This window comes from Nothobranchius furzeri, chromosome 2, assembly GCF_043380555.1.
Source record: "Nothobranchius furzeri strain GRZ-AD chromosome 2, NfurGRZ-RIMD1, whole genome shotgun sequence".
NCBI classification, from domain to species: domain Eukaryota; kingdom Metazoa; phylum Chordata; class Actinopteri; order Cyprinodontiformes; family Nothobranchiidae; genus Nothobranchius; species Nothobranchius furzeri.
The window spans coordinates 12,594,945-12,617,980 of NC_091742.1; the positions used below are offsets into that span (position 1 = coordinate 12,594,945).

Here is a 23,036-nt window from a genome sequence, read left to right on the forward strand (position 1 = left end):
CCTCTGTCCTGCAACTTCTTGAATTTCGTATGGCACCCCCAAGTCTGTTCCTCTTTCCTTCTGACCAGCTCCACCGTCTGTGAGCTTCTGATTGTCCTTTATACTGGCCCCTCCTTTTATAGGCTCAATTCACCGTATACCGGTTTTTCTCTTTTTTAGCTTAGTTTTAGCTCTAATTGGCTTTTAAAATTTAGTTTGGGCTCAGGAAAATTTAGAATTAGTTTTAGGGTGTCCGAATGATTGTTAGGTTCAGGTAGGGTTCAAAGGTCAGGGTAGGGTAGGGCATGGTTAGGGTTAGGATGGGTTAGTGGGTAGGGACTATTTGTTTTAGGTAGGGCTGTAGAAACCAACAATGAGGCGGTTCAGAACAAACCGCCAGCTGGTCGACCCCAAGGGCACGGGCTAGTTAGCAGGGCAACTGCAGGTTTAAGGGAGCCAAATTTAAGACTTTTTAAGACCTCTTTTGCTGCCATCTTCCGTGGCCGCATGTCCATGAAGGAGGTAGATGAGCAGATGCTGAACATGCAGGACAAGAACAGCAGCCATTTTGTTGAATGGATCCCAAACAACGTCAAGACCGCCATCTGCGACATCCCTCCCAGAGGTCTCAAGATGGCCGCCACATTCATCTGCAACAGCACCGCTATTCAAGAGCTGTTCAAGCGCATCTCTGAGCAGTTCACTGCCATGTTCAGGCGCAAGGCTTTCCTCTACTGGTACACAGGAGAAGGTATGGATGAGATGGAGTTCACAGAGGCTGAGAGCAACATGAATGATCTCGTGTCTGAGTACCAGCAGTACCAGGATGCTACTGCTGAAGAGGAGGGAGAGTTTGAAGAGGAGGGAGAGGAGGACCTGGCCTAAATTTGCTGTTATGAAGTTTAAATGTTTGTCGTACATTTCTGTTTTTCCAAGTTCTGATGTACGTGTTCCAGTTCTCATTTACTTTTCTATGGCGATGCCTCGGTAACGAAGCATAGTGCTCAAATGTTCATCGCTGTTTAGCAATGTCATGTTCTGAGGGCAGAATAAAGTTCTTAAGGTGCTTTGTTTGATCTTTAATGCTCACGTGCATTTACACCAGGGAAATATTTGGTTTTATGCTACACTGTAGATGGTCAACCTCTAAGCACGTCTTTGAGCTTCCCTCTGTCCTGCAACTTCTTGAATTTCGTATGGCACCCCCAAGTCTGTTCCTCTTTCCTTCTGACCAGCTCCACCGTCTGTGAGCTTCTGATTGTCCTTTATACTGGCCCCTCCTTTTATAGGCTCAATTCACCGTATACCGGTTTTTCTCTTTTTTAGCTTAGTTTTAGCTCTAATTGGCTTTTAAAATTTAGTTTGGGCTCAGGAAAATTTAGAATTAGTTTTAGGGTGTCCGAATGATTGTTAGGTTCAGGTAGGGTTCAAAGGTCAGGGTAGGGTAGGGCATGGTTAGGGTTAGGATGGGTTAGTGGGTAGGGACTATTTGTTTTAGGTAGGGCTGTAGAAACCAACAATGAGGCGGTTCAGAACAAACCGCCAGCTGGTCGACCCCAAGGGCACGGGCTAGTTAGCAGGGCAACTGCAGGTTTAAGGGAGCCAAATTTAAGACTTTTTAAGACCTCTTTTGCTGCCATCTTCCGTGGCCGCATGTCCATGAAGGAGGTAGATGAGCAGATGCTGAACATGCAGGACAAGAACAGCAGCCATTTTGTTGAATGGATCCCAAACAACGTCAAGACCGCCATCTGCGACATCCCTCCCAGAGGTCTCAAGATGGCCGCCACATTCATCTGCAACAGCACCGCCATTCAAGAGCTGTTCAAGCGCATCTCTGAGCAGTTCACTGCCATGTTCAGGCGCAAGGCTTTCCTCTACTGGTACACAGGAGAAGGTATGGATGAGATGGAGTTCACAGAGGCTGAGAGCAACATGAATGATCTCGTGTCTGAGTACCAGCAGTACCAGGATGCTACTGCTGAAGAGGAGGGAGAGTTTGAAGAGGAGGGAGAGGAGGACCTGGCCTAAATTTGCTGTTATGAAGTTTAAATGTTTGTCGTACATTTCTGTTTTTCCAAGTTCTGATGTACGTGTTCCAGTTCTCATTTACTTTTCTATGGCGATGCCTCGGTAACGAAGCATAGTGCTCAAATGTTCATCGCTGTTTAGCAATGTCATGTTCTGAGGGCAGAATAAAGTTCTTAAGGTGCTTTGTTTGATCTTTAATGCTCACGTGCATTTACACCAGGGAAATATTTGGTTTTATGCTACACTGTAGATGGTCAACCTCTAAGCACGTCTTTGAGCTTCCCTCTTTCCTGCAACTTCTTGAATTTCGTATGGCACCCCCAAGTCTGTTCCTCTTTCCTTCTGACCAGCTCCACCGTCTGTGAGCTTCTGATTGTCCTTTATACTGGCCCCTCCTTTTATAGGCTCAATTCACCGTATACCGGTTTTTCTCTTTTTTAGCTTAGTTTTAGCTCTAATTGGCTTTTAAAATTTAGTTTGGGCTCAGGAAAATTTAGAATTAGTTTTAGGGTGTCCGAATGATTGTTAGGTTCAGGTAGGGTTCAAAGGTCAGGGTAGGGTAGGGCATGGTTAGGGTTAGGATGGGTTAGTGGGTAGGGACTATTTGTTTTAGGTAGGGCTGTAGAAACCAACAATGAGGCGGTTCAGAACAAACCGCCAGCTGGTCGACCCCAAGGGCACGGGCTAGTTAGCAGGGCAACTGCAGGTTTAAGGGAGCCAAATTTAAGACTTTTTAAGACCTCTTTTGCTGCCATCTTCCGTGGCCGCATGTCCATGAAGGAGGTAGATGAGCAGATGCTGAACATGCAGGACAAGAACAGCAGCCATTTTGTTGAATGGATCCCAAACAACGTCAAGACCGCCATCTGCGACATCCCTCCCAGAGGTCTCAAGATGGCCGCCACATTCATCTGCAACAGCACCGCCATTCAAGAGCTGTTCAAGCGCATCTCTGAGCAGTTCACTGCCATGTTCAGGCGCAAGGCTTTCCTCTACTGGTACACAGGAGAAGGTATGGATGAGATGGAGTTCACAGAGGCTGAGAGCAACATGAATGATCTCGTGTCTGAGTACCAGCAGTACCAGGATGCTACTGCTGAAGAGGAGGGAGAGTTTGAAGAGGAGGGAGAGGAGGACCTGGCCTAAATTTGCTGTTATGAAGTTTAAATGTTTGTCGTACATTTCTGTTTTTCCAAGTTCTGATGTACGTGTTCCAGTTCTCATTTACTTTTCTATGGCGATGCCTCGGTAACGAAGCATAGTGCTCAAATGTTCATCGCTGTTTAGCAATGTCATGTTCTGAGGGCAGAATAAAGTTCTTAAGGTGCTTTGTTTGATCTTTAATGCTCACGTGCATTTACACCAGGGAAATATTTGGTTTTATGCTACACTGTAGATGGTCAACCTCTAAGCACGTCTTTGAGCTTCCCTCTGTCCTGCAACTTCTTGAATTTCGTATGGCACCCCCAAGTCTGTTCCTCTTTCCTTCTGACCAGCTCCACCGTCTGTGAGCTTCTGATTGTCCTTTATACTGGCCCCTCCTTTTATAGGCTCAATTCACCGTATACCGGTTTTTCTCTTTTTTAGCTTAGTTTTAGCTCTAATTGGCTTTTAAAATTTAGTTTGGGCTCAGGAAAATTTAGAATTAGTTTTAGGGTGTCCGAATGATTGTTAGGTTCAGGTAGGGTTCAAAGGTCAGGGTAGGGTAGGGCATGGTTAGGGTTAGGATGGGTTAGTGGGTAGGGACTATTTGTTTTAGGTAGGGCTGTAGAAACCAACAATGAGGCGGTTCAGAACAAACCGCCAGCTGGTCGACCCCAAGGGCACGGGCTAGTTAGCAGGGCAACTGCAGGTTTAAGGGAGCCAAATTTAAGACTTTTTAAGACCTCTTTTGCTGCCATCTTCCGTGGCCGCATGTCCATGAAGGAGGTAGATGAGCAGATGCTGAACATGCAGGACAAGAACAGCAGCCATTTTGTTGAATGGATCCCAAACAACGTCAAGACCGCCATCTGCGACATCCCTCCCAGAGGTCTCAAGATGGCCGCCACATTCATCTGCAACAGCACCGCCATTCAAGAGCTGTTCAAGCGCATCTCTGAGCAGTTCACTGCCATGTTCAGGCGCAAGGCTTTCCTCTACTGGTACACAGGAGAAGGTATGGATGAGATGGAGTTCACAGAGGCTGAGAGCAACATGAATGATCTCGTGTCTGAGTACCAGCAGTACCAGGATGCTACTGCTGAAGAGGAGGGAGAGTTTGAAGAGGAGGGAGAGGAGGACCTGGCCTAAATTTGCTGTTATGAAGTTTAAATGTTTGTCGTACATTTCTGTTTTTCCAAGTTCTGATGTACGTGTTCCAGTTCTCATTTACTTTTCTATGGCGATGCCTCGGTAACGAAGCATAGTGCTCAAATGTTCATCGCTGTTTAGCAATGTCATGTTCTGAGGGCAGAATAAAGTTCTTAAGGTGCTTTGTTTGATCTTTAATGCTCACGTGCATTTACACCAGGGAAATATTTGGTTTTATGCTACACTGTAGATGGTCAACCTCTAAGCACGTCTTTGAGCTTCCCTCTTTCCTGCAACTTCTTGAATTTCGTATGGCACCCCCAAGTCTGTTCCTCTTTCCTTCTGACCAGCTCCACCGTCTGTGAGCTTCTGATTGTCCTTTATACTGGCCCCTCCTTTTATAGGCTCAATTCACCGTATACCGGTTTTTCTCTTTTTTAGCTTAGTTTTAGCTCTAATTGGCTTTTAAAATTTAGTTTGGGCTCAGGAAAATTTAGAATTAGTTTTAGGGTGTCCGAATGATTGTTAGGTTCAGGTAGGGTTCAAAGGTCAGGGTAGGGTAGGGCATGGTTAGGGTTAGGATGGGTTAGTGGGTAGGGACTATTTGTTTTAGGTAGGGCTGTAGAAACCAACAATGAGGCGGTTCAGAACAAACCGCCAGCTGGTCGACCCCAAGGGCACGGGCTAGTTAGCAGGGCAACTGCAGGTTTAAGGGAGCCAAATTTAAGACTTTTTAAGACCTCTTTTGCTGCCATCTTCCGTGGCCGCATGTCCATGAAGGAGGTAGATGAGCAGATGCTGAACATGCAGGACAAGAACAGCAGCCATTTTGTTGAATGGATCCCAAACAACGTCAAGACCGCCATCTGCGACATCCCTCCCAGAGGTCTCAAGATGGCCGCCACATTCATCTGCAACAGCACCGCCATTCAAGAGCTGTTCAAGCGCATCTCTGAGCAGTTCACTGCCATGTTCAGGCGCAAGGCTTTCCTCTACTGGTACACAGGAGAAGGTATGGATGAGATGGAGTTCACAGAGGCTGAGAGCAACATGAATGATCTCGTGTCTGAGTACCAGCAGTACCAGGATGCTACTGCTGAAGAGGAGGGAGAGTTTGAAGAGGAGGGAGAGGAGGACCTGGCCTAAATTTGCTGTTATGAAGTTTAAATGTTTGTCGTACATTTCTGTTTTTCCAAGTTCTGATGTACGTGTTCCAGTTCTCATTTACTTTTCTATGGCGATGCCTCGGTAACGAAGCATAGTGCTCAAATGTTCATCGCTGTTTAGCAATGTCATGTTCTGAGGGCAGAATAAAGTTCTTAAGGTGCTTTGTTTGATCTTTAATGCTCACGTGCATTTACACCAGGGAAATATTTGGTTTTATGCTACACTGTAGATGGTCAACCTCTAAGCACGTCTTTGAGCTTCCCTCTGTCCTGCAACTTCTTGAATTTCGTATGGCACCCCCAAGTCTGTTCCTCTTTCCTTCTGACCAGCTCCACCGTCTGTGAGCTTCTGATTGTCCTTTATACTGGCCCCTCCTTTTATAGGCTCAATTCACCGTATACCGGTTTTTCTCTTTTTTAGCTTAGTTTTAGCTCTAATTGGCTTTTAAAATTTAGTTTGGGCTCAGGAAAATTTAGAATTAGTTTTAGGGTGTCCGAATGATTGTTAGGTTCAGGTAGGGTTCAAAGGTCAGGGTAGGGTAGGGCATGGTTAGGGTTAGGATGGGTTAGTGGGTAGGGACTATTTGTTTTAGGTAGGGCTGTAGAAACCAACAATGAGGCGGTTCAGAACAAACCGCCAGCTGGTCGACCCCAAGGGCACGGGCTAGTTAGCAGGGCAACTGCAGGTTTAAGGGAGCCAAATTTAAGACTTTTTAAGACCTCTTTTGCTGCCATCTTCCGTGGCCGCATGTCCATGAAGGAGGTAGATGAGCAGATGCTGAACATGCAGGACAAGAACAGCAGCCATTTTGTTGAATGGATCCCAAACAACGTCAAGACCGCCGTCTGCGTCATCCCTCCCAGAGGTCTCAAGATGGCCGCCACATTAATCTGCAACAGCACCGCCATTCAAGAGCTGTTCAAGCGCATCTCTGAGCAGTTCACTGCCATGTTCAGGCGCAAGGCTTTCCTCTATTGGTACACAGGAGAAGGTATGGATGAGATGGAGTTCACAGAGGCTGAGAGCAACATGAATGATCTCGTGTCTGAGTACCAGCAGTACCAGGATGCTACTGCTGAAGAGGAGGGAGAGTTTGAAGAGGAGGGAGAGGAGGACCTGGCCTAAATTTGCTGTTATGAAGTTTAAATGTTTGTCGTACATTTCTGTTTTTCCAAGTTCTGATGTACGTGTTCCAGTTCTCATTTACTTTTCTATGGCGATGCCTCGGTAACGAAGCATAGTGCTCAAATGTTCATCGCTGTTTAGCAATGTCATGTTCTGAGGGCAGAATAAAGTTCTTAAGGTGCTTTGTTTGATCTTTAATGCTCACGTGCATTTACACCAGGGAAATATTTGGTTTTATGCTACACTGTAGATGGTCAACCTCTAAGCACATCTTTGAGCTTCCCTCTGTCCTGCAACTTCTTGAATTTCGTATGGCACCCCCAAGTCTGTTCCTCTTTCCTTCTGACCAGCTCCACCGTCTGTGAGCTTCTGATTGTCCTTTATACTGGCCCCTCCTTTTATAGGCTCAATTCACCGTATACCGGTTTTTCTCTTTTTTAGCTTAGTTTTAGCTCTAATTGGCTTTTAAAATTTAGTTTGGGCTCAGGAAAATTTAGAATTAGTTTTAGGGTGTCCGAATGATTGTTAGGTTCAGGTAGGGTTCAAAGGTCAGGGTAGGGTAGGGCATGGTTAGGGTTAGGATGGGTTAGTGGGTAGGGACTATTTGTTTTAGGTAGGGCTGTAGAAACCAACAATGAGGCGGTTCAGAACAAACCGCCAGCTGGTCGACCCCAAGGGCACGGGCTAGTTAGCAGGGCAACTGCAGGTTTAAGGGAGCCAAATTTAAGACTTTTTAAGACCTCTTTTGCTGCCATCTTCCGTGGCCGCATGTCCATGAAGGAGGTAGATGAGCAGATGCTGAACATGCAGGACAAGAACAGCAGCCATTTTGTTGAATGGATCCCAAACAACGTCAAGACCGCCATCTGCGACATCCCTCCCAGAGGTCTCAAGATGGCCGCCACATTCATCTGCAACAGCACCGCCATTCAAGAGCTGTTCAAGCGCATCTCTGAGCAGTTCACTGCCATGTTCAGGCGCAAGGCTTTCCTCTACTGGTACACAGGAGAAGGTATGGATGAGATGGAGTTCACAGAGGCTGAGAGCAACATGAATGATCTCGTGTCTGAGTACCAGCAGTACCAGGATGCTACTGCTGAAGAGGAGGGAGAGTTTGAAGAGGAGGGAGAGGAGGACCTGGCCTAAATTTGCTGTTATGAAGTTTAAATGTTTGTCGTACATTTCTGTTTTTCCAAGTTCTGATGTACGTGTTCCAGTTCTCATTTACTTTTCTATGGCGATGCCTCGGTAACGAAGCATAGTGCTCAAATGTTCATCGCTGTTTAGCAATGTCATGTTCTGAGGGCAGAATAAAGTTCTTAAGGTGCTTTGTTTGATCTTTAATGCTCACGTGCATTTACACCAGGGAAATATTTGGTTTTATGCTACACTGTAGATGGTCAACCTCTAAGCACGTCTTTGAGCTTCCCTCTTTCCTGCAACTTCTTGAATTTCGTATGGCACCCCCAAGTCTGTTCCTCTTTCCTTCTGACCAGCTCCACCGTCTGTGAGCTTCTGATTGTCCTTTATACTGGCCCCTCCTTTTATAGGCTCAATTTACCGTATACCGGTTTTTCTCTTTTTTAGCTTAGTTTTAGCTCTAATTGGCTTTTAAAATTTAGTTTGGGCTCAGGAAAATTTAGAATTAGTTTTAGGGTGTCCGAATGATTGTTAGGTTCAGGTAGGGTTCAAAGGTCAGGGTAGGGTAGGGCATGGTTAGGGTTAGGATGGGTTAGTGGGTAGGGACTATTTGTTTTAGGTAGGGCTGTAGAAACCAACAATGAGGCGGTTCAGAACAAACCGCCAGCTGGTCGACCCCAAGGGCACGGGCTAGTTAGCAGGGCAACTGCAGGTTTAAGGGAGCCAAATTTAAGACTTTTTAAGACCTCTTTTGCTGCCATCTTCCGTGGCCGCATGTCCATGAAGGAGGTAGATGAACAGATGCTGAACATGCAGGACAAGAACAGCAGCCATTTTGTTGAATGGATCCCAAACAACGTCAAGACCGCCATCTGCGACATCCCTCCCAGAGGTCTCAAGATGGCCGCCACATTCATCTGCAACAGCACCGCCATTCAAGAGCTGTTCAAGCGCATCTCTGAGCAGTTCACTGCCATGTTCAGGCGCAAGGCTTTCCTCTACTGGTACACAGGAGAAGGTATGGATGAGATGGAGTTCACAGAGGCTGAGAGCAACATGAATGATCTCGTGTCTGAGTACCAGCAGTACCAGGATGCTACTGCTGAAGAGGAGGGAGAGTTTGAAGAGGAGGGAGAGGAGGACCTGGCCTAAATTTGCTGTTATGAAGTTTAAATGTTTGTCGTACATTTCTGTTTTTCCAAGTTCTGATGTACGTGTTCCAGTTCTCATTTACTTTTCTATGGCGATGCCTCGGTAACGAAGCATAGTGCTCAAATGTTCATCGCTGTTTAGCAATGTCATGTTCTGAGGGCAGAATAAAGTTCTTAAGGTGCTTTGTTTGATCTTTAATGCTCACGTGCATTTACACCAGGGAAATATTTGGTTTTATGCTACACTGTAGATGGTCAACCTCTAAGCACGTCTTTGAGCTTCCCTCTGTCCTGCAACTTCTTGAATTTCGTATGGCACCCCCAAGTCTGTTCCTCTTTCCTTCTGACCAGCTCCACCGTCTGTGAGCTTCTGATTGTCCTTTATACTGGCCCCTCCTTTTATAGGCTCAATTCACCGTATACCGGTTTTTCTCTTTTTTAGCTTAGTTTTAGCTCTAATTGGCTTTTAAAATTTAGTTTGGGCTCAGGAAAATTTAGAATTAGTTTTAGGGTGTCCGAATGATTGTTAGGATCAGGTAGGGTTCAAAGGTCAGGGTACGGTAGGGCATGGTTAGGGTTAGGATGGGTTAGTGGGTAGGGACTATTTGTTTTAGGTAGGGCTGTAGAAACCAACAATGAGGCGGTTCAGAACAAACCGCCAGCTGGTCGACCCCAAGGGCACGGGCTAGTTAGCAGGGCAACTGCAGGTTTAAGGGAGCCAAATTTAAGACTTTTTAAGACCTCTTTTGCTGCCATCTTCCGTGGCCGCATGTCCATGAAGGAGGTAGATGAGCAGATGCTGAACATGCAGGACAAGAACAGCAGCCATTTTGTTGAATGGATCCCAAACAACGTCAAGACCGCCGTCTGCGTCATCCCTCCCAGAGGTCTCAAGATGGCCGCCACATTAATCTGCAACAGCACCGCCATTCAAGAGCTGTTCAAGCGCATCTCTGAGCAGTTCACTGCCATGTTCAGGCGCAAGGCTTTCCTCTATTGGTACACAGGAGAAGGTATGGATGAGATGGAGTTCACAGAGGCTGAGAGCAACATGAATGATCTCGTGTCTGAGTACCAGCAGTACCAGGATGCTACTGCTGAAGAGGAGGGAGAGTTTGAAGAGGAGGGAGAGGAGGACCTGGCCTAAATTTGCTGTTATGAAGTTTAAATGTTTGTCGTACATTTCTGTTTTTCCAAGTTCTGATGTACGTGTTCCAGTTCTCATTTACTTTTCTATGGCGATGCCTGGGTAATGAAGCATAGTGCTCAAATGTTCATCGCTGTTTAGCAATGTCATGTTCTGAGGGCAGAATAAAGTTCTTAAGGTGCTTTGTTTGATCTTTAATGCTCACGTGCATTTACACCAGGGAAATATTTGGTTTTATGCTACACTGTAGATGGTCAACCTCTAAGCACGTCTTTGAGCTTCCCATTGTCCTGCAACTTCTTGAATTTCGTATGGCACCCCCAAGTCTGTTCCTCTTTCCTTCTGACCAGCTCCACCGTCTGTGAGCTTCTGATTGTCCTTTATACTGGCCCCTCCTTTTATAGGCTCAATTCACCGTATACCGGTTTTTCTCTTTTTTAGCTTAGTTTTAGCTCTAATTGGCTTTTAAAATTTAGTTTGGGCTCAGGAAAATTTAGAATTAGTTTTAGGGTGTCCGAATGATTGTTAGGATCAGGTAGGGTTCAAAGGTCAGGGTAGGGTAGGGCATGGTTAGGGTTAGGATGGGTTAGTGGGTAGGGACTATTTGTTTTAGGTAGGGCTGTAGAAACCAACAATGAGGCGGTTCAGAACAAACCGCCAGCTGGTCGACCCCAAGGGCACGGGCTAGTTAGCAGGGCAACTGCAGGTTTAAGGGAGCCAAATTTAAGACTTTTTAAGACCTCTTTTGCTGCCATCTTCCGTGGCCGCATGTCCATGAAGGAGGTAGATGAGCAGATGCTGAACATGCAGGACAAGAACAGCAGCCATTTTGTTGAATGGATCCCAAACAACGTCAAGACCGCCGTCTGCGTCATCCCTCCCAGAGGTCTCAAGATGGCCGCCACATTAATCTGCAACAGCACCGCCATTCAAGAGCTGTTCAAGCGCATCTCTGAGCAGTTCACTGCCATGTTCAGGCGCAAGGCTTTCCTCTATTGGTACACAGGAGAAGGTATGGATGAGATGGAGTTCACAGAGGCTGAGAGCAACATGAATGATCTCGTGTCTGAGTACCAGCAGTACCAGGATGCTACTGCTGAAGAGGAGGGAGAGTTTGAAGAGGAGGGAGAGGAGGACCTGGCCTAAATTTGCTGTTATGAAGTTTAAATGTTTGTCGTACATTTCTGTTTTTCCAAGTTCTGATGTACGTGTTCCAGTTCTCATTTACTTTTCTATGGCGATGCCTGGGTAATGAAGCATAGTGCTCAAATGTTCATCGCTGTTTAGCAATGTCATGTTCTGAGGGCAGAATAAAGTTCTTAAGGTGCTTTGTTTGATCTTTAATGCTCACGTGCATTTACACCAGGGAAATATTTGGTTTTATGCTACACTGTAGATGGTCAACCTCTAAGCACGTCTTTGAGCTTCCCATTGTCCTGCAACTTCTTGAATTTCGTATGGCACCCCCAAGTCTGTTCCTCTTTCCTTCTGACCAGCTCCACCGTCTGTGAGCTTCTGATTGTCCTTTATACTGGCCCCTCCTTTTATAGGCTCAATTCACCGTATACCGGTTTTTCTCTTTTTTAGCTTAGTTTTAGCTCTAATTGGCTTTTAAAATTTAGTTTGGGCTCAGGAAAATTTAGAATTAGTTTTAGGGTGTCCGAATGATTGTTAGGATCAGGTAGGGTTCAAAGGTCAGGGTAGGGTAGGGCATGGTTAGGGTTAGGATGGGTTAGTGGGTAGGGACTATTTGTTTTAGGTAGGGCTGTAGAAACCAACAATGAGGCGGTTCAGAACAAACCGCCAGCTAGTCGACCCCAAGGGCACGGGCTAGTTAGCAGGGCAACGGCAGGTTTAAGGGAGCCAAATTTAAGACTTTTTAAGACCTTTTTTAAGGCCACTTTGACCAAATTTAAGCTATTTTTAAAAATTTCATTTCTGCTATAATTTTCAGCTATTGCCTGGAACCGGTGCTAACCACGTCGCGAACGTGGGATTAACCATCCATTTACCATTAAACTTGCACTTCCCCATGGCGCAAGCTTCCACTAGCTTATGTTCTAGTGGGTTTTTGTGCTCATCTAAAAATAGCCCCCTTCACAACCAACTGAATGTGAACGGTTCCGCTTACGCCAACATCATACACAAAAAATGCTGAACACTAACTAGAAATTCACGAAAATGTCATAGATATAAAATAATCTAGTTTATTGGGTCTTTGGTGATTTAAGACCTCTGGAAACCGTATTTAAGGATTATTTGTCACTTTGAAGGATTTTCAAGGCCTTAAATTTGGAAAAGCAAATTTAAGACTTTTTGAGACTTTTTAAGGACCCGCGGATACCCTGATTGAAATCGTGTCAAGGTGCTGTAGGAGAGTGTACTAGCACCGTGTCCTCAGAGAGATTAGTTATTAGTTATCAGCGTGAGGAACTTATTTCTACCTTATTTATAAACTATGTATTTACAAGTCCATCAGTTAATGTAATAATTGTCCCAACCACAGCTGCACCCCCCACCCCCCGACCTGCTCTCACAGCAAACGGGGCAAGCTGCACGTGTGTTTAGCATGCGCACATTTAGCCGTTTTTAGCGGCTCAGAAGTTCACAGGTGCGGTGTGTGTGTGTCACTCACTCTGGTTAATCCAACATGGAGCATTTAGCGACTGACACATCACTACATCATTCCCTTTCCTAATGTCCTGAAGAACGGTCCGGAGCGCAGGCGGAGTGTTTAGCTAACCTGCAGGAAACGTCGACGACAGTTATCCAGAAAGTAGCTAAGGGTTACCAGAGATGTTTCTGAGGTGTTTGCTAGGTACTTTTAAGATTTAAAAAGTCAAGAAGGCCTGAAAAGCTGTTGGAAATAGTGAGTTGGCAACACTGTAAGGAGCGCTTCATTTGCAACTCAGGGCAGCGCAAGTGGGAGGAGCAAATATTCGGCTTGTTTTGTTTTTTATAATTGTTCAAAACTCAGATCGTAATCGTGATTAAAATTTGATTAATTGAGCAGCCCTATATGTATTTACATTATATATGTATTTTATTTTTTACATCTTTTCCCCTTCATATCATGGATGGTGGAGCCCAAGCTTCTATGGATAAGCTGCAGTGTTGCCTTGCAGCAAGAAGGTCCAAATCCCAAATCTGGGTTTTTTCTGCATGAAATTTGCATGTTTTCCCCATTTATGGGTTCCTTCTAGGTACTCCAGCTTCCTCCCACAGTCAAAATATTATGGTCAAGTTATTTGGTGTCTCTAAATTATCCTTAGATGTGAGTGTGTGTGCATGGTTGTTTGTCCTTGTGTCTGTGTTGCCCTGCAATGGACTAGTGACCTGTCTAGCGTGTACCCTGCCTGCTGGAGCTAGGCATCAGCCCCCAGCCAAAAAGCGAGTATAGATGATAGATGGATGAAGAAAAGGCTTTTCAAAAAAGTTATAATATTTAATTTTTTTGTGTTATAGGTGGTGAACAGAAGGAGTCATTGAGGAGCTTTCTGGGTAGAGGTGCTGCCACAAGGTGGATCTGGAACTACAAAGAAGGCATTTGGGAAGCAAGAGTTGTTTGCAGAAAGTGGCCTTATTCTTTCTTCAACATGTCTGGCTGCAATCCACTCTGAGGCAAGGAAGGACTGCCTCCGCTTATTCCATCTTCTTTTTGATGAGTTCTTCAGTCCAGAAGATTGCCAACATGCAGTGGTGTTTGGAAAACATGGAAAAGTGCCGGAAGGGAAGAGGGTCCTGGACAGTCCAGAGTCAATGGGATTTTGTGAGTGCTGCATTTTTTCCTTAGTGTGATTACTGATTGACCTTTCTAAAGTTTAGATTTGTAGCGTTTTGTTATCAAATTTCCATACTCAGATGTGTAATGAATGGAATCAATAGTCATTAAAACATGATATTTTAGGTAGTTAAAATGTGTCATTCAGAAAACTATGCCTACTAAATCACACTAGGCCATAACTCAGGGCAACTAATTTCAAATGAAAAATCAAATCTTTAAGTGTATGTGTGGAAAGTGGATTTATTATTTATGCTTTACTTTTTTCTTTTAGCTTACGTCATGCGATGTGGGACTCTGGATGGATGGACACCGGTTGAGAAAACCAAGGTTAAAAAGGCACTGATAAACAAATGTTGCATGAGAGCCAAAAATACTTAAACGTGGCACAATGGACTCATAAGGGCTGAAAATCTGTAAGTTGTTCAATGTTTTTCATTCTCGTGCAGCTGTGCTGAGAGCTGTTCAATGACTGTTGGTAAAGTTGCACTTATACGAGGCATATGTGCTCAGATGTTCAGGTTCTGTAAATGTTCTATGCACAGGAATATATTCAAGCCATTTTGAGAGCTTATAGAAATGCTATGTAACACAACAATTATTAGAAAAATAACATTTGATTGTCAGTTTTGTTAGGCTGCCTTTGCAGTCTTTTGCTTTTTGAGAGCTCACCTCTGGGAAGTTTTTTTGTTTTTTGAAAACTGCAGTTAAGCGTCTGGCATTTCTAATAAATGAAGTTTGTTTTTTGGAATTTTGTTTTATTCTTTGCGTTTCAGACAGATGGACGGACGGACGGATGGAATAATTGAGCCACAAATGAGACGTATATGTATATCTCTTCTGAAGCTCTATCATTGCTCCTTGGCCTCAGGGATGCAATTAAGGAGCCATAACAAGGTTCAAGAGAAGTTCTCTAAGATGTCTTTATAATGTCTCAAATATGACTCCTATACCTTACTTTATGTCTCACTCTATTTCTCTTAGTGAATTTTAGGAGAAATAGAAGAGAAAATAACAAAACTGAAATAAGACTGGCGTGAGAGTCAAATCTTTGTCTCCTGAGCTTAAGAAAAGACAGTGTAACACTCTGGATGAGCTGAATGTTACTCTACTCGAGGGTCATGGGTGGAGAGAGAGAGAGAAAGAGAGAGAGAGAGAGAGAGAGAGAGAGAGAGAGAGAGAGAGAGAGATCGAAGAAACAACACGGGGAAACGTCTTCTTCAGAGCTGCAGCCATAACTTTATTAACTGTTATTTCTTTTCTCCCCGCTAACTCTCCACTGACCGAACAGCACCCTCTCTCGGGTGTATCACTCCGCCAGAGACACTCACCAGACACAAACAATATCAAACAATAAATTTCATCCTACACTCTTCCCTCTCTTTAAATGAAATTTCCTCATTTCAGTCCTTTCCAAACAAGGCATGCAACCGTGACATCAGAACTTTTTTATTTTTTCAACTCAATACCAGGGTTTCACAGCATCAAACGCTTTGGCCTGCAAACCACACGACCTGAACGAGTCGCGCATGACCCTTGCTGTGCCTGCACCACAGGAGCGGACTGTGCCTCCGAGGGTCCGCATTGTACAGATGGGTGAGGAGGAGCCACACCCTGCCCCAGGTCAGGATGTCCAAAGTGTAGGGGAAGGGAACCTGACAATGCAGTATACCGTGGAACACTGTACACAGGTTGTAAACCTTCAGGCCGATCGATGTATGTGTCTGATCCCTTCCAAGTAGATCGGTATGGTTTTAGGCGATCATAGTGAATGACTTTAAGGTCAGGCCCAGGTCGCCTCAAATCCAGTAGCCTGTCCATCATTGTCTGAGGAAATGACCTGATGAGGCCCCATCCAGTTTGGTTCCAGTTTCTTTCTCTGTGCTGTAGGATCGCCCATCCACACGAGATCACCACATTCATATGGCTTGAATCTCGTATGTCTGTCATAATAATACTCATGCCTGAGCCTCTGGTCCTCTCCATGAAAATGAAGGGCCTTGAATGCCACATCCAGACGACTCACCAGCTCTGCACCGTAGTTCTGAGGAATCAGTTGTAAACCCGGTGTAGACAGAGACACAGCGGCCGGTAGACGGGGTTCCCGACCGTGGACAAGAAAGTAAGGGGAATAACCAGTGCTTGAATGAGGGGTGGAATTAAAGGAGAGAACCACAGCTGGCAAGAAGTGATCCCATTCACCACCAAACTGGTGAATGAGTTTCGCTAGCTGTTCCTATAATGTCCTATTAAACCGCTCAACCATCCCATTTCCATGAGGATGATATGGTGAGGTTCTTTTCTTGATCTGAAGCCTTTTGCAGACTGCCTGCATAGTTTCAGATTCAAACTGCCATCCCTGATATGAAAACAGCTCTTCCGGAACCCCATGCTCAGGAATGAAACGGTCACACAGGAGCTCTGCAACGGCCTGTGCTCTCTGATCCTGCATTGGAAACGCATTCAGATATTTTGTAAAATGATCCTGCACTACCAGTATATATCTGTTCCCCTTCGAGGTGAGGGGCAGTTCAGTGATGTCTGTGCATACAAACTGGAAAGGCCTGTGTGCCTGTATGGACTGTAGGGGGGCCCTGTTCTGTGGAACTGGTTTCCTATAAGCTTCACATGTGGGGGCATACAGAGCAAAACTGGTCAATATCAGATCTCATACTTGTTTATGTTTATGTTTGTTTATGTATTTAGCAGACGCTTTTGTCCAAAGCGACTTACAAGTGATAATTGGCATATTGCCCTTGAGGCCAACAACAACAATAACAACAACAACTTGACATCAGTCATAGAGAGTAGGGAACAAGGAGTGGACAGTAGAGAGGGGGGAAGGGTGCAGGGAGGGTGCTAGTTAAGAAGATGCTCTCTGAAGAGCAGGCTCTTCAGGAGTTTCTTGAAAATTGAAAAGGAAGCCCCTGTTCTGGTAGTGCTTGGAAGGTCATTCCACATTTGTGGAACGATGCATGAGAAGAGTCTGGATTGTCCTGAGCGTGGTGTAGGCACTGTTGGGTATTTTTATAAATGTACCTTTTTGAGACCTAAAAGATGCCCATTACACATCATGAATCTCTGTGTTGGCTGTTCATAAAAAGGTTGAGCAAGGATGTTAATTGAGAAACCCCTGTACCTCTGTAACTTGAGAAGGTCCGCCTTCTCCCCCATCCATTTGGTGAATAAAGCCCCTGAAGAACTGGGAGCACACAGGAGTGACGTGGGGAAGCCTTGGAGGAGGTTTCTCTGCGTTAACTCTCCGTGTTCTGGAGACTCAGGGTAAAATGTCTTCCTTGTTGTCATGTGTGTTATTACAGGTTCCAGGGTTATGGAGATTAAATATTACCTAACATTCTAGTCTCCTGATGGAGACCACGGGTATGCAGAGCTGGTGAGGTAAAGGCTGAGGCTGGAGCAGAGTGGGGGCTGGTTGAGCCACACACATGGACATGGGGGCTGGTGGAGTCATGCACATGGACATTACAAATAATCAATTTACTCTCTCTCTCTCTATCAAAGGGTGTGTCGTCCTTTAAGGTAATATGGGATAAAATCAAATTACCTAACAAATGGTGGAGAATGCGGGCAGCGCAGAGCCTAGTGATGGAAGATCGTCTCCAGGGAGCCGTGCGGCGCCATCTCTTCTTTGAAAGTCCGGGGGGCTAAAATTGCCCCATCGGCCGGCTAAATATAGCTCTGCAGACGAACTTTTATCAACAGGCTCTCGCGCTCGGACCCCAGGACGGAATTACCATGCGGAGGGGAGTAAGTTAATTCATTAATTCATTAAGTTAATTCATTAATTCATTTTGCGTCTGTTTCTTTAACCACTGGCAGTGTGGTTTGAGTTGATTGAGGTGGGCCAGTTGCGGCCGTGTGTGTGTGAACCTCTTGAGTGTATGAGAAAGTTGATGACCGGAAAAAGACGTGTGAGATTGTTTGGCTAAAATTGTTTTGAGCCTGTTTTTGGTAAGGGGAGACTGTGGATCAGCTCTGGTGAGCTCTGGAGAGCAGATTTCCGGTGGGAGATCACTTCGCAGTCTGACAGCTGAATAGCACGCTGAGTGAGTACCTAAATTAAATTGCACCCTTTTCCTAATAACTGGACGACAGTGATTTTACGCTGGTAGTGATTTTTTTGCCATTCACGCACGAAAGACGTTTCGTGCCCTAGCAGAGGACTGGGCTGAGAGTCACTGGACTTTGTCCTGGACTCCGTTTGTCTCTGAGGGAACAGAGTAAATGCGAGGGAGGTTGTAATTTGCCCATGTCAGCGAACATGGACCCCCCACGACGGACTGTGGGTTGTAATAGAGTTGAATGTGCAGACTCACTATGTAAGCTCACTGTTGCTGGAATTGTTAAAATATTTTATGGTGCGTACACTAAAATTAATCACCGTTATTTGGCTTAAAGATCTCAAATCGGTCTAAATTTCCGGTCTATGTTATGTGTGTTGTGATTTTTCTGGCGTCATGGGCTGCGTTCCATTTTGCCGGTTTCTGTGTTGTGTATTGTTGAAAGTTGACGCTGAGGACTGGCATGTTAATTTCTGACAGAGTTTTGCTCCGTCTGTGTATGAGTAAAGGTTTTTGGGCCTAACCGGATCTGGTCTGATCTGGGGGGGTTGTGTCCAAGTTCTGAATGTGTGTGAGTGAAAGCCTGCAGGTCTGTTTCTGTGTGTGTGTGTGTGTGTGTGTGTGTGTGTGTGTGTGTGTGTGTGTGTCTGTGTGTGAGAAGTTTTGGGCCGAAGTTCTGAAGCCTGAATGTGCCGAGATCTTTGAATTGGTGGAAGGTCCGGATGCATGATAATGTGTGTGACTGAGGCTTTGAGCCTAGTTTGTTCTGTGTGAAACCTGCAGATTCTAGATAGTCTATGTTCTATGTTTCTGTTTTGTTCTGTGTTGTCTTGTTCTTTATTCTGTACATGTATGAATAAGACTAATATCCTGTGGTGTGTAAGTGTGGGTCAGAAGGCTCAGGTGTGTGTGTGTATGTGTTTCCTAAGAGATGCTGGAGAAATAGAAGAAAGGAAAAGGAGGGGTGAAGGTTTGAGGGGGTGTATGAAGAGACAACGAAGTGTTATGGGGGATGGTTTTGATAAGGCTGCAGGCCACTAAATGTCTGATGGTTTGGTTAGGAAGAAATGAGAGGTTAGCAGAGAAGGTTGAGGAAAAGGAGACAGGTGGAGAAAAGAGAGAATTAAAGAAATGGTTGAAGAAACAGAGAAAGCAAATAGAACGTTTAAAGAAATGTTTGAGGAAGTGAGAAGGTTTATTTTTCAAAATTCTAATTAGAAATGAGCAAAAGTTCGTGAGTGAGTGTGTGACAGACAGAAAGGAGGTGTGATGATTAGTTAAATACTATCTGAAAAAGTCATTGCTCTTATCTGCATGATAACTCTTACTAAACTAGTAAACAAAATGACTTACATAGATAGAATGTTAAGGAAATACAGTTAAGCAGGGATAAAGACATCCATCCTCTAACTCCTTCAGCTTCACAGGCTGAATGGTTGCCCAAATATGATGGAGATGATTCACGCGATTGCCTCAAGTTAAATTAGATATTCTGGTCTACAGGCCTTTTATTATTTTATTAAAATAAATAAATACTCTTTCTAAAAGATCATGTAGTTAGACCTAAGTAGTTCCCCTAATCTTTTATTGATGGATTTGACTGACCCCAAATTACAGAATTAAAAGGGAAAATTCATGATTTTGTGTTTTAAGAGGCACATAACCTTATAACTAGCTTATGCCATTTTAAAATGACAGACTCTTTGCTTATAGCTCTGGTTTCGCCACACGGAAACAGATTAGCTGTGCAGCAGCTACTCTGGATCCGAAGATACCTTTTGCTCATGAACCAAGATTAAAAATACAACTTTGACTCAAGATGGTCTCATTTCACACGTGGTAGGCTGTTCCTTTACTGGAATGCAAACTTTAGACAGTTCCATATAGATAGTTTAAACAGCCCCAAACTAAATATTTCAGCCTGGTGTACGTGGTTTAATTTGAACATTCTGATTTTATGAGACCTATTGTTTAAATTTTCTAATCTGATAGATGTAAGCTAGTGTTACCATGTTCGGTATTATTGTTTAGATTATGCAGTTTTACTTTAGTGGGTTATGTTCTTAGGTAAATAGAATTCTACACTATGCAGTACAGTTTTTTATCTCAGCATTTTATCATATGACTAAATCATGTTAAACTTGGTGTTCCTGCCGTTGACTGGTTTTACAGGAGGGTGTTCAGATCTTTTATGAACCTTAAAAACTTCCCGTTAAATGTGTCTTATCGACCATTGATAGATTAAGTAACTGGTGTTAATTTAATAACATGACTGAATCAACACAGTGCTAGATTTTTCCTGTATGCTATTTCTATGCAAATCTTGTTTGAAATGTAAACATCAACTCAGCCCCTGCAGACCATAAATGCTAATCGTAGTATTTTATTTTACTCAACAGTAAGGCTGTTTTGTAACTATTTCAACATTTGAGCTATTACCATCATTTATTTTCTGTTTGGGTTATGTTGGTCTTTCTTCTGTTAGACCAAGCACAGGTACGGAGAAGATGGAGATAAACACCTTTCGTTGGCAGAATGTGGAGTCAAATGATCAGAAGTCCAGTCACTGTTTTCACCGCTCATGAGGGGGAGAGCGTGCAACTCCAGCAGAGCCCGCGTTCTGCTCCTGTCTGTTGCTTCAGACACTCTTCCCGTTCTGCTGAAACGGCTGATTTTTATTGAGGATTACAGGAATGTAACATACGCAGTTTGCCATGTACATACGTCATTGGTCATGACAGGTGAAAATAACAGCCTTGTTCGGGGACAGTTAATACATCACGAGAACATGCATCCGTGAGATAACTAGGAACATCCTGGTACGTCCTTGACAGGAAAAGATACATATTCACCGGTACCGAGAGGAACTTGAGAAGAGCTGGAGTGTGCTCACTCCTTTCTTTGGTACAGGAGAAGATATACAGCTATTAATCTTTGTGCAGAAGAACACTGAGAGGCCTTGAGTATTTGAGCAGGATTCTTTCCATAGCATATGATAATATATAATAGCATTGAATAATACAAAAGAGTTTACCAGGTGGATACATAATAAAAGAGCTTTATAAGGTAGATGCATATATTGCCTTGTTAGGCAGGAACTCACATATCACAAGAACATGTACCGTAAATCCTCTAATACAGGCCGGTATTCAATTAAAGGCCGGGTCTCCAATTTTGGCCGGTGTCGGAGTCAGCGGAGGTAAATAATGGCCGGTCTCTTATTGTGGCCGGATGGAATGTGGTAACAAGCAAGTACGAGACTCCCAGCGGCAGGGTTATAGTCTCCAAATCAACCAGCAGGAGGCAGTAGGGGTTCGCGCAGACCTTTATTAGGCTTTTTCTTCTAGCTTTGTAACGCTTCAGACACGATCCTCTATCACGCTCCTACCACACAGAGTCACGGTGTCAGTTAACCATGCTAATTCAACCCACTCCACAGAACACACATCACCTTCCCTGTGGCTTACATAACACTCACACAACACGCAAATCAGCACATAGGAACTAGCAGAACGATAGGAAACACATATAACACAATACCCAGAATGCACCTGGCTTACAACCCCAGCCAGGTCATTACACTATCAAGTTCAAAGAGAACGTGCTGATTATGCTGCAGAACACTCTGGAGAGCAGCAGTATGGGGTGTATGAACTACAGTAATCCCTCGTTTATCGCGGTAGATGCGTTCCAGACCTGGCCGCGATAGGTGAAAATCCGCGAAGTAGGGACTCCCAGCATGCCCCTCGCGGGGATTCCCTCCACGTCGCACCTACGTCACAAACCGCGGCTATAAACGGAAGTCGCCTTTACAGCTCAGTCATCGTTTCTTCAGATTCACGATCAGAGTTTCCAACCTACCACTCAATCCAACGAACTATCAGCTCATAGTAAGTTATCTTACTTACTTCTGGAAAGCCCGGCATTTCCGTGTCACTTCGTTGACGCTCGAACGCTCGGGGGTTTCCTAGAGCAGCCGGCGTTTCACCGACGCTATCACTTCCGCGTCTGTGAAACCACGCTCCCGTAGGTACTGACACGCGATCGTTCATGTCGGTTCATTTCCTCTAATGTTTTCTGTCTTTTATTTGCGCCTGATGCGTTTCGCTGCATGCTGTGGAGCGGGGCGCTGCGGGCATCACCTTGTTCTCCGACGCACTGATCACTGATACGGCCGCCAAACAGCAAGCGCTCCGCTGTTTTTGCGGTCGGTAGATCTTTTAGAACTGCAGTTCAAAGGTAACTCATGAGGTGAATATATATGAACCCAGGTAACAGTTTTTCTTTAGGATTGAGAGGAGATGCAGGAAGATAATAAACAGACAGGACAGAAAAATAGTCAAATAAAAACAAGTTAGTTTTTGTACCTTGTGGTTGCAACAAACAGACACCATTGAAGGTAATCAGAAGTGAGGAACAGAAAATGAAATAATTATTTTAATGTTTAGAGCAGCAGGAACTCCGAGAGGCTGCAGGCGCATCAGTGAGTTTGCGGCTGCTGCGCAGGGGGAGGGGGGAGAGGGTTGAAGCAGAAACTACCGTTGTTAAAAGAAATGTGTTTAACTTTGAAAATGTGGGCGCAATTTTAATTGTCAAAAACTCCAGCGAACCATTAGTTCATTTTGCTCAAATAGAAATAGAGGCCTGCCTCTAATACTGGCCCTCCTTCCAATAAAGGCCTGGAGCTTGATGAGCTTGAGTCAAATACAGGCCCGGGCCTGTATTAGAGGATTTACGGTAATTCTAAGATAAGCAGAAGCATCCGTGGTAACCGGTACAAAGAGAGACTGCAATGTCTCACTCCCTTTTGGAGTTCCTGCAGCTGTTTAGAGCTTGTGGAGAGAAGCACAGAGAGGCCTTTGATATTATAACATGATTCCATAATGAAAAAAGTAGCATATAACAATGATTAATAAAAGAGCTTATATGAGAGTTACATATATTTTCAATCCCCCTTTTGAACTCTTTTAAGAGTTCAACAAAGATATAAGAAATCAAAACAACAACACCAAATTTCATCAAAAAGAATATAATAATCAAAGATTTAAAATACCAATACAAACAATCAATCAGATAACAGCTCCTCAGCTTCTCATATTCCCATTTGAAACTACTACATAAAACATGATTATATTTTCAAC

General features: G+C 44.3%; 10 protein-coding genes and 1 long non-coding RNA gene across 11 annotated transcripts in view; 10 read left to right on the forward strand and 1 right to left on the reverse strand.

The window, feature by feature from the left end:
- The window catches only part of LOC139062647 (uncharacterized), a 39,858-nt gene that overhangs the window by 10,779 nt on the left and 6,043 nt on the right, over window positions 1-23,036 (reverse strand). The window lies entirely within an intron of this gene.
- On the forward strand, window positions 468-864 carry LOC139066331 (tubulin beta chain). The gene has a single exon (XM_070548790.1). The coding sequence runs from the start codon at window positions 487-489 to the stop codon at window positions 862-864; it is 378 nt and encodes a 125-aa protein (XP_070404891.1). The 5' UTR covers window positions 468-486.
- LOC107372787 (tubulin beta chain) lies at window positions 1,614-2,010 on the forward strand. Its single transcript, XM_015940995.3, has one exon. It carries the CDS (start codon window positions 1,633-1,635, stop codon window positions 2,008-2,010), a length of 378 nt encoding a protein of 125 aa, XP_015796481.3. The 5' UTR covers window positions 1,614-1,632.
- On the forward strand, window positions 2,760-3,156 carry LOC129160856 (tubulin beta chain). The gene has a single exon (XM_070548783.1). It carries the CDS (start codon window positions 2,779-2,781, stop codon window positions 3,154-3,156), a length of 378 nt encoding a protein of 125 aa, XP_070404884.1. The 5' UTR covers window positions 2,760-2,778.
- On the forward strand, window positions 3,906-4,302 carry LOC139066326 (tubulin beta chain). Its single transcript, XM_070548784.1, has one exon. It carries the CDS (start codon window positions 3,925-3,927, stop codon window positions 4,300-4,302), a length of 378 nt encoding a protein of 125 aa, XP_070404885.1. The 5' UTR covers window positions 3,906-3,924.
- On the forward strand, window positions 5,052-5,448 carry LOC139066329 (tubulin beta chain). The gene has a single exon (XM_070548787.1). The coding sequence runs from the start codon at window positions 5,071-5,073 to the stop codon at window positions 5,446-5,448; it is 378 nt and encodes a 125-aa protein (XP_070404888.1). The 5' UTR covers window positions 5,052-5,070.
- On the forward strand, window positions 6,198-6,838 carry LOC129160854 (tubulin beta chain-like). Its single transcript, XM_054737923.2, has one exon. It carries the CDS (start codon window positions 6,217-6,219, stop codon window positions 6,592-6,594), a length of 378 nt encoding a protein of 125 aa, XP_054593898.1. The 5' UTR covers window positions 6,198-6,216; the 3' UTR covers window positions 6,595-6,838.
- Window positions 6,899-7,740, forward strand: LOC129160852 (tubulin beta chain). The gene has a single exon (XM_070548789.1). The coding sequence runs from the start codon at window positions 7,363-7,365 to the stop codon at window positions 7,738-7,740; it is 378 nt and encodes a 125-aa protein (XP_070404890.1). The 5' UTR covers window positions 6,899-7,362.
- LOC129160851 (tubulin beta chain) lies at window positions 8,488-9,379 on the forward strand. The gene has a single exon (XM_054737919.2). The coding sequence runs from the start codon at window positions 8,509-8,511 to the stop codon at window positions 8,884-8,886; it is 378 nt and encodes a 125-aa protein (XP_054593894.2). The 5' UTR covers window positions 8,488-8,508; the 3' UTR covers window positions 8,887-9,379.
- LOC129160849 (tubulin beta chain-like) lies at window positions 9,486-10,097 on the forward strand. Its single transcript, XM_054737918.2, has one exon. It carries the CDS (start codon window positions 9,655-9,657, stop codon window positions 10,030-10,032), a length of 378 nt encoding a protein of 125 aa, XP_054593893.1. The 5' UTR covers window positions 9,486-9,654; the 3' UTR covers window positions 10,033-10,097.
- Window positions 10,782-11,941, forward strand: LOC129160848 (tubulin beta chain-like). Its single transcript, XM_054737916.2, has one exon. It carries the CDS (start codon window positions 10,801-10,803, stop codon window positions 11,176-11,178), a length of 378 nt encoding a protein of 125 aa, XP_054593891.1. The 5' UTR covers window positions 10,782-10,800; the 3' UTR covers window positions 11,179-11,941.

Coding starts and splice junctions, on each gene's coding strand:
- LOC107372787 (XM_015940995.3), top strand. CDS start 1,633: ATGTCCATGAAGGAGGTAGATGAGCAGATGCTGAACATGCAGGACAAG.
- LOC129160848 (XM_054737916.2), top strand. CDS start 10,801: ATGTCCATGAAGGAGGTAGATGAGCAGATGCTGAACATGCAGGACAAG.
- LOC129160851 (XM_054737919.2), top strand. CDS start 8,509: ATGTCCATGAAGGAGGTAGATGAACAGATGCTGAACATGCAGGACAAG.
- LOC129160856 (XM_070548783.1), top strand. CDS start 2,779: ATGTCCATGAAGGAGGTAGATGAGCAGATGCTGAACATGCAGGACAAG.
- LOC139066326 (XM_070548784.1), top strand. CDS start 3,925: ATGTCCATGAAGGAGGTAGATGAGCAGATGCTGAACATGCAGGACAAG.
- LOC129160852 (XM_070548789.1), top strand. CDS start 7,363: ATGTCCATGAAGGAGGTAGATGAGCAGATGCTGAACATGCAGGACAAG.
- LOC139066329 (XM_070548787.1), top strand. CDS start 5,071: ATGTCCATGAAGGAGGTAGATGAGCAGATGCTGAACATGCAGGACAAG.
- LOC129160849 (XM_054737918.2), top strand. CDS start 9,655: ATGTCCATGAAGGAGGTAGATGAGCAGATGCTGAACATGCAGGACAAG.
- LOC139066331 (XM_070548790.1), top strand. CDS start 487: ATGTCCATGAAGGAGGTAGATGAGCAGATGCTGAACATGCAGGACAAG.
- LOC129160854 (XM_054737923.2), top strand. CDS start 6,217: ATGTCCATGAAGGAGGTAGATGAGCAGATGCTGAACATGCAGGACAAG.